At 37.8% G+C, this 8,608-nt stretch overlaps 1 protein-coding gene across 1 annotated transcript; it reads right to left on the bottom strand.

Annotated features, from left to right (window-relative positions):
* Window positions 1-272: 272 nt before the first annotated feature.
* Window positions 273-5,363, bottom strand: LOC136266096 (hydroxysteroid 11-beta-dehydrogenase 1-like protein B). The gene is made up of 9 exons (XM_066061058.1): window positions 5,229-5,363; window positions 3,238-3,328; window positions 3,071-3,187; window positions 2,914-3,019; window positions 2,839-2,864; window positions 2,146-2,240; window positions 2,044-2,100; window positions 1,848-1,999; window positions 273-610 (listed from the first exon to the last, which is right to left on the bottom strand). The coding sequence occupies exons 1-9, from the start codon at window positions 5,320-5,322 to the stop codon at window positions 449-451; spliced, it is 900 nt and encodes a 299-aa protein (XP_065917130.1). The 5' UTR covers window positions 5,323-5,363; the 3' UTR covers window positions 273-448.
* Window positions 5,364-8,608: the final 3,245 nt, after the last annotated feature.

The raw sequence follows: 8,608 nt of genomic DNA, 5'->3' as shown, positions 1-8,608 counted from the left end.
GGAATTCACTTCCTGAATATGTGGTGTCTGCATCAAACATTTCTTTATTCAATTAGACTTTTACTGGGAACATGAGTTAGGATATGGATATGAACAAAGGCCTAGTGCCTAAACTATTTATAACATAGTTTATCCTGTGTTTGTATATCCATAAACAATAATGTTTAATAGCTCTACTTTACAGCTGTGGTAGCACCACTGAGGTTTCAAAGTGGGTAGCTAACATATTTGAGACATTTTAATGTTTTAGTATTATTTGTTTACTGACACTCTCAAGCATATATAGACTATGTATTATTATATTGTTGAATAAATAAATAACTACAATATATGTATATATATATATATATATATATATATCGGTATGATAAGTTAAACCTAGGTATTGCTACTAAATTGATAATGAAGACATCTATAACATTTCAAATAGTTCAAGGTAGTGGGGTGATCATTTGATGGCATCAGAAAACATTTGCATGAAATAAGTGGCAGAATAGTCAAACCAGTAGGGACACAGAGAGTAGAGGTGACCGATGAAGTATGCATCCCATGTGATGTAGCAGTATAGTCTCTTTAATGGTAGTGTTCTGATCATCCTCTCCACACAATCCTACCAAAGCAGCTCATGGTTATTGTACATAGCAACACAAAAATCAAGGTCTATAAGTGATACCAAATATTCTCTATCAGTTGTCCTACATGATACCATAAATATAAAGGGAGTTTTTACGGAGGGTGAATAACATGGATTTGATGCAGACTAAAGCAGACCCAAGCCCAATCAGAGAAATGGCAACCTGTAGTGGCTACAGAAACATGTGGGACAGTGTGGGTGAGGAGTTCAGCACTGAACAGCCCTACACATTAAGAAGTTTGTGGACATTTGCTATACTTTGTTCGTGGCCAGCTGGAACAGGCATTTCCTATTGTTAAAAAATGAAATTAATTATTGTGCACCGCCTGCCTGGTGTCTGTTTAGAACTTCTGGGAGTAACATGTGCTCTCTGTGAGCACAACGATACCCAATTCTGGTATGCCAAAGTGGCCTAAACCAACCCAGTGTAGCAAATTCCCCATAATACACTGATGCTCAATACAAAATGTAGCATTTCATGGCAGTAATAAATTACATAATAACCTGTGACTGGTATGCATGATTAGATTCCGGACTAGATTTGGAAAGAACAGTGAATGACGATTTAAATGAGCCAAAGGAAATCAGAGAACATTAAAGCTCATTATTGTAAGGTTGAAAATCACTTTCTTATTCTATGACAAATTGAATGGCCAATATTTGCTGAATGCTTTAATGGAATTCTGACACCTACTAAATCAGTGTTACAATGAAATAAAAGCACTGTGAATTAGCTCTGCAGATTAGTTAGTGAAATTTACTGTTTTTCCATGATTAAGTACAAAAATGTTGCAAACTTCTTCATAAGAACAGGGGCAACAGAGAATGGAGGGAAAGGAGGACTGTAGCCCCTGTGAAAAAAATTATGGTGGGTTATCTATAGCTGTAATGGAGAGCCTAGCTCAATAGCATCAACAATTCAATATACTCTAATAGAGCAGTCACAGTATTCTTTAGAGGAGAAGTGTAGAGATATAGTTGTTGGAGGGAAACTATTGCCAGCAGGTAGTGACCTTTTTTTTGTCTTCGATTTACAGCTAGGCCATGGCATTACCAAGCTAGAACCCCAGCCCCTTCTTGACACGAATTACATGCTCAAAGTTGCTGGCTGTTACAGTAAAGTTGTTTTATGTATCTGGCTGGCTTGGGTGCTTCGTACATACCTCAGTATCTGTAGTTATTAATGGCTACTACAGCCATCAATATTGCTCACCTCAGAAGTTATCCCTGGTTCAAACATCAACTTGGATTTAACCTTCATGTTCTCAACAGCTCTATTAGTGTACACAAAAGGTAATGGCATTATAACAACCGAGATGTTCTCTTGTCTCAACTGAAACTCCATATTTAGGCTACCAAAATATCCTGTATAACATAATCATGGTAAGTCACTAAGTTGCTATGGTTACCATGTAGAGCATGTTTACTAGCAGTGTAGGATGCAAACATTGGCAGCCCCAGCCATCCTAAATTACACAGTAAGTGTTGCAGCATTCACAAACAGTATCTACCTGACATTGAAGATACAGCTAGTATAGTACCATGACTTTCCCTCAAGTGATCTAATGAAAACTTGGTGAGGTAGACTCCTTGAAGAACATTCACTCTGTTATGTAACAATAACGATGTTTATACAAAGTGTGTGCTGTGTGATGAATGTATAACAGGGACTTCTACATGCGTTGGTCTGCAAAAGAGTAACTGTTCTATTAGCAAATCATTTGAATACTTCAATATTTAAATTGTTCCCATATCCCTTGATTTCCCAGAATTACAATTAAATTCAAAGTTTCGTTTTCCAGATCTCCCAGACACCTCATTGTGTATGCAGCTGATGGAGTGGACAGATACATGATATAATAGCATGACTGCTTGTGAGTACATGGCTGTACAGCATAAGAAAAGCCAGAGAAAAGTAATGTAGTTAATATTATAATTGTACGTACACTATTGTAGTTTACACAGCAGGACACATGTTGCTGGTAAAACACTGCAAAATTAAAACTTCAGCTGAAGTTGGCAAGTTTCTTCTGGCTATGCAGTACTGTCACTGAAAGTGGCTATGAACACTGGGAAATGTTTAGCTGAAATTTGAAAAAATTAGTTATGCCTGATGATTACAGTGGATATATTGATTTGCAATGAATATGGTTACTATTCAAAGTTTAAACATTTATAACTATACACTAAGCAATAACACTTACTTGTAAACACCGAGGAAGGTTTCACCCTACAGTATAGTATACAATATAACTGATATGAAGTGGGTGTGGTCTTACCGGGTCCTCGTAATCTGTGAACATTGTTGGAGGAGGAGAATAGGCAGCATTGAGTATCAAGATGTCAATCCCTCCCAAATGTTTAACAGCTTCACTAACTAGTAACCTACAAATATCACACTAGACACACAAATCACTACTACATGATTATCTTCACTTGTTGTCCTCCTCTTTCCCAACATCTGCTCTCACCACAAACACATCTTGTGAATATTTCTGACATAACTTTTGAGTATCCTTCAACTTGCTCTCAGTACGAGCAGCTATCACCAGTCTACACACAGTTACATCAACTTCACATTACTGGACAATCACTAACCATACCTAGCTCCTAACTGAGATAGTCTAATGGCAAGATCCTTCCCAATACCTTCTGATGCTCCAGTTAGTATAATCCTCTTGTCCTTGTAGTAACCTGTTAACATAAACTACCAATGTTGACATGTGCGGCACAAGAAATAACTACAGTGAAGTTAACTCTAAGTACTGTATTATAATGACAGTATTGAAATTACTTGGCTAAGATATTCATGATTCATGTTTTGAATCTAGTATCTTCCTCAAATTAGCAAACAAGCTGCAAACCCTATTTACTGAACATACAAGATCATTTTCAGAATGTGTCTCCAATGGGACACTCTAAAAATCATTATGGATTCTTTTGATTTATAATTCTTTCTAGCAATATTCTTTTTTATTTCCACCAATTATTCCTAGGAGCACCAGAGCGTGATGCTACATCGACTGCCTAAACATGTTTGGAAATTTTGAAAAATTATTGGTGTAGCTAGCTAGTAGAAAATCAAACAAACAAGTTGAGGAAAAAGAAGATATCTAATAGAGCAAAAAAAAAAAGAAAAGAGAGCAATCACTTAACACACATACATGTGTTTTATGCTCGGTTTTATGCCATAATATTTTGTATGAAAAAAATGCAAAAATATTTTATATAGCTACCCCCCTCCTCCAAATCACACAACCACACATATGGTTATTGTCACAATTTAAGGCTCAAGGTTTTCTTGTGTGGGTAACTATAAATATCTTGAAGAATTTTTCACTGATTCTGAGGTTTGGAGGTCAATAGTAAAATTTTATCCTTGAAATATTAAGACTTCCATATTTGAGATTGCTTGTAAATGCACAAAATTTTTGATTTTTACATTGCTCAACTCCGGAAATGTGGTGGCAGCTAACAAACGGCTGTAACAATGTTAATGCCAATAATGCAAATTGATTTTTTGATTTGCATTGCCTGCCTCCTTGCGTTTCACTACCTTTCCACCCAGGCTTTTGAAGGTTGCACTTTTTAAACAGCTTAGCTGTTTTTGCATAGACAACTAGTAACATTACCTCTCCCAGCCTAGACTCGCTCAATCCCGGGCGCCGCGAGACTACTCCCAGCCACGCCCCGTGTGTCAATGGCGGATCCAGGATGGGGCATTTGGGGCAAATTCCCCCCCTCTCCTCACCTTGTGGAAGGAACCATCCATACTCCAAATAAACTCATGAAAATATGCACATTTTAATTACAAATCCACTTGAAACTAAAGCGAACCAAAGCTAAAATAGCTCTGAAATTGTCACCCAGAACCTTCGTGCATACTAAGCACCACTAAAAATAATTATCGTGTTGCTGTTGTTTTATTATTATTATCTACTTTACCAGTTAAGCACTGGAGGGTGTACACAGAAGGCAGAGCCTGTTCGAGGTGTTTACCCATAGCCTAGGAGCCTAAGCGAAAATCTTTGAGCTAAATATCCTAAAGTGAAACGGGACAAATACCTAGAAGGGGTGAAAAAAAGCCAACCCCATCGTGACTTGATCCGCAGGCCACCCAGATTCCGGCCAAGTGTCACGCTCGGAGCCAACTTTGGGGAGGCCACCTAAGTAGGGAAATGTTTAAGACATTCAGAGCTTTTAAGACTTCACAACCACCTGAAAAGATCAAAATGGTAAAATCAACAGTGAGACACTACTAAGAGGTGATTATTTGCTGCTTCAAAAATGCAGCAACTGACAAGAGAACTTGATCTGGCTCTCCCCAACTTGGCATGTTTGTGCCCCTCCCCTTGCCAGCTCCTGGATCCACTCTAGTCTCGCGTGCCAGACGGTTTGTGTGGGGGCGGCAAATAAACCGCCCCCACACAAACCGTCTGGCACGCGAGACTAGATCCGCCCCTGCTGTGTTCCTTTAGGTATACTGTGGCAATGCTATCACTATATGTGAACCATAGTTAAAAGTGGCTCAGTTTGTTGCCTACTTCTTCACACATTGAGTGGGCGAGGGCAAATGAATACCGTACTCACTCACTTTCCACATCCACGTAGTTGATCCACTTTACTACAACTACTGATACTAGTAAAAGAATGATCGGAATGATCACCGTCCACAACGTGAAACGCATACCCCGCTAACACTAATTTATTCTCGTGGCGTGAAATTAAAGTGCGCTCTAATCTAGATAACCGCACAATAATCTATGGTTGGTATTATCATAGATAATATTAATAGACACCCCATATTATGGTATTATCTATGGTCAGTTCTATTTCCCTGTTTATATGTGCAATATCAATAGCTAAAGTTATTCACAAGTTCACAACTAACCTCGCACATAGCAGCTGATTTAAGCAGTAACAAAACTTAGCTCAGTCTGTTGTCCTGCATGTACATGTGTTAGTGCTATATACTTCTGCCCCCTGGCTTCAAGAGCTAGGTCTCAGGTCTACAACTACATCTTGTGACTGTTGCTTTGCAAATTCATGATAATGAGTATTCCATCTTAGCTAATGTCCAGAAACAGGTGCGTATCTGCCTTACCATCTGGTTTAATCCCTGTACCGTAAAGCCCAGCAAAAAAATTGCAATAAGTCTCAATGCGAAGAACACTGACTTGAAGACCTGATACTCTCTGTCCAATCCAAGTTTCAGGTATATAGCTCTGCTGAATTGGAAAGTTCTTGCAAGACCTGGAATAGACTTCTAGTAGGATTTCTCCCTGGTCAGCTAACTATTCTCCTATGAGCTGGCTCTGATACTTTACCCACCATGCTGTCAACCTTCAGAGATGGTCAATACAATGTAATCAATTCCAAGTGCTCATTATGTGCTTCCATGCATCCAACCCACAACAGCTCATGTCTTGAATGGTTGCCCTGTTTCATTGTCTCAGCAGCACTGCACTTATTGACTTATTGTCATAATCAGGTGCTCTCTATCCTAGCTACAATGTTCATTAAGGCTTTACTGATTATTCATTTGTTCATGTCTTTGTTGACTTATATAACTACCGGGCTTGTGAAGCACCTCAAGCTACCATCCCAACATCCATTCTGATAACTTCATATTGCCCTGATGTTGTATACAACTCACAAGTCCATTGTGTTGTTATGTTGGAATTGAGATGTCCATTACACTCTGATCATCATTTACAATCAACACAAAATGATAGGAAGCAATCAAAAGTTGAATATTTGCAATTATTAGCAGAATTTGATAGGTTGAGCATCCCCAGTTAAAATGAGACCATTGAAATTTCTGCACTTGATCATTACCAACCAACTTCCATTGGAAATTGTATCAAATTTTCCTACTCTAGCTACCGCAATTATCTCCAAGTTATCCATTAGAAAATGTTTAGATAATGCTGCCTACCAAAGCATCCCAGCCTCTGAGAGGATATTGGTGTAAAAAGTGGTTGGATCCAACTAATATTAACTAACGTTTATGTATTTGTCTATGTCAACTGCTGAGGCAAGCTGTTAATCCACCTCCTCATACCTCATTTGTGGTGATTTAATTATAGCAGTATTTATTGGGAGAATGTATGTTTAACTTCTATCAACCCTAGTACTCCAGTTACGTATTTATTGATACTGTACAAGACTGCCAACCAGGTATAGAGGGGAAAATACCCCTCACGTCCTTGACAAATGATGAGAATATGATTGACAATCTTACCTATCTTCCTGGGCTGGAGAATAGTAACCATGTGAGCATTTCTTTTGATCTTATAGCTACTTCCTTTTGTCATGTTATTGATTCGGATGACTTGCCTAAATACAATCTATATGGTGCTGATTTTGATAACATAATGTCACTCCTCAGTGCTGTTAATTGGGAAACTGACATGTTTGACCTGTCTGTTAATGACTGTTGGAATTATTTTTCTGAAACCTCTGATAGGATAATGAGAGCTTGTGCACCCCTTACTAAGCCAAAAAAGTGTAAAAATATTTACATGACAAAGGAAGCTATGAGGTTGAAAATTTTTAAAAATTGATTATGAAAGCGTTATACTGAGACTAAATCCCATGATAATTGGTCTGCATGCTAGAGATTCTTTGCGATCTCTTACCAGACGGCTGAGAAGTGACTTTGAGAAGAGCTTGCTCGTAACATCAAATATAATTCTAAATGTTTTCTGGAATATGTCAAATTGAAAATGCTTCAAGTTCAGTTACAACAGATATATTTATCACTATGGATGTGTGTATTTGTGTATGATGCAATGTGGACCATTGTTCTTTCCTTAAACTTATCCATATCAATACTGGAAGATAGAGGGTTGGGAAGACTGGAAAACTTCACTTATGATTCAGTTGAAATGGCAAATGTGTTCACTGAAGCTGTCGCTCTAATGTGTCATTTCAAGGAATATCGGTTAGTCCATAGTTATAGGAATAGCAGCCGTCACTTAAACTTGTCTCATCACAGGGACACGTCTCTCTAGAAGAGAATGGCAGTAGAGTGTACCCTTCAGTGGAGATACGCCAGTATAGAGGTAATATCATGTTTACTAACATTCTTAAAATATTGTTTATAATATATAGGTGGTGTTGCCATGCCAGTGCTAGAATACAATGGGAATGCTAACTTCTCATTGGACGTTTTACAATGGCAAGGTAATGTATACTGGTATATGATGAGTGTGTTGACTAACTACTGACACTTTAGGTGGTACATCACCTCCCAGAGATGCTCCTATTCCATCAGTTATAACAAGTAGTTTAGCAGAGTGTGTAATAGCTGGTGTTATGTCTTCTATTGGGATATTATCAGCAATATTCTTCTTCATCTTTAACCTCTATTACAACCAACACCGGTAAGTTGTGTTGTTTGATATCACTTCGTTACTAGCATTACTGAAAAAGTAATTAAAGTATGTTTATAATTTTAGGGTTGTGAAGTGGAGCAGCTCCTCACTAATTTTAGTAGCAGTTTTGATAGGGTCTGTTGGTACCCTCCTACATGTTATTAAACTAGATGATGATATGTCTGAAGTTGTCACTACAACAACTAAACTAAATCACTGATTGTATTATACAACTAAGTCTTCACATATTCATGATCTCTTATATGAAGAATCAACCCAAACTTATATCATGCATCAGCTGTAATCAACCTGACAACAATACTAGCTGCCTTGTTGTCCTCTGTTTGTCAAGCTATTTTGGTAGTTTTGAAATGAATGAAGTCCAAGAAGGAGTATTATTAGTGATTACACTTCGTGATTGTTTGGGGAGGTCTATTTCATTGTGAAGTCCACCTTTTCATCATAATTATAATGATATTCATTGTTACAGATCTATATAGAGTGTATTGTCAATCATTTACTGATGAAAGAACACGGTTGTGTCATTGTTTATCTGTGTAGCTAGTAATTCATTTTATAGTGGACATTAATCTTC

The sequence above is a fragment of the Dysidea avara genome, chromosome 9, assembly GCF_963678975.1.
Source record: "Dysidea avara chromosome 9, odDysAvar1.4, whole genome shotgun sequence".
Lineage (NCBI taxonomy): Eukaryota > Metazoa > Porifera > Demospongiae > Dictyoceratida > Dysideidae > Dysidea > Dysidea avara.
This window is presented reverse-complemented; position numbering and strand designations above follow the sequence as displayed.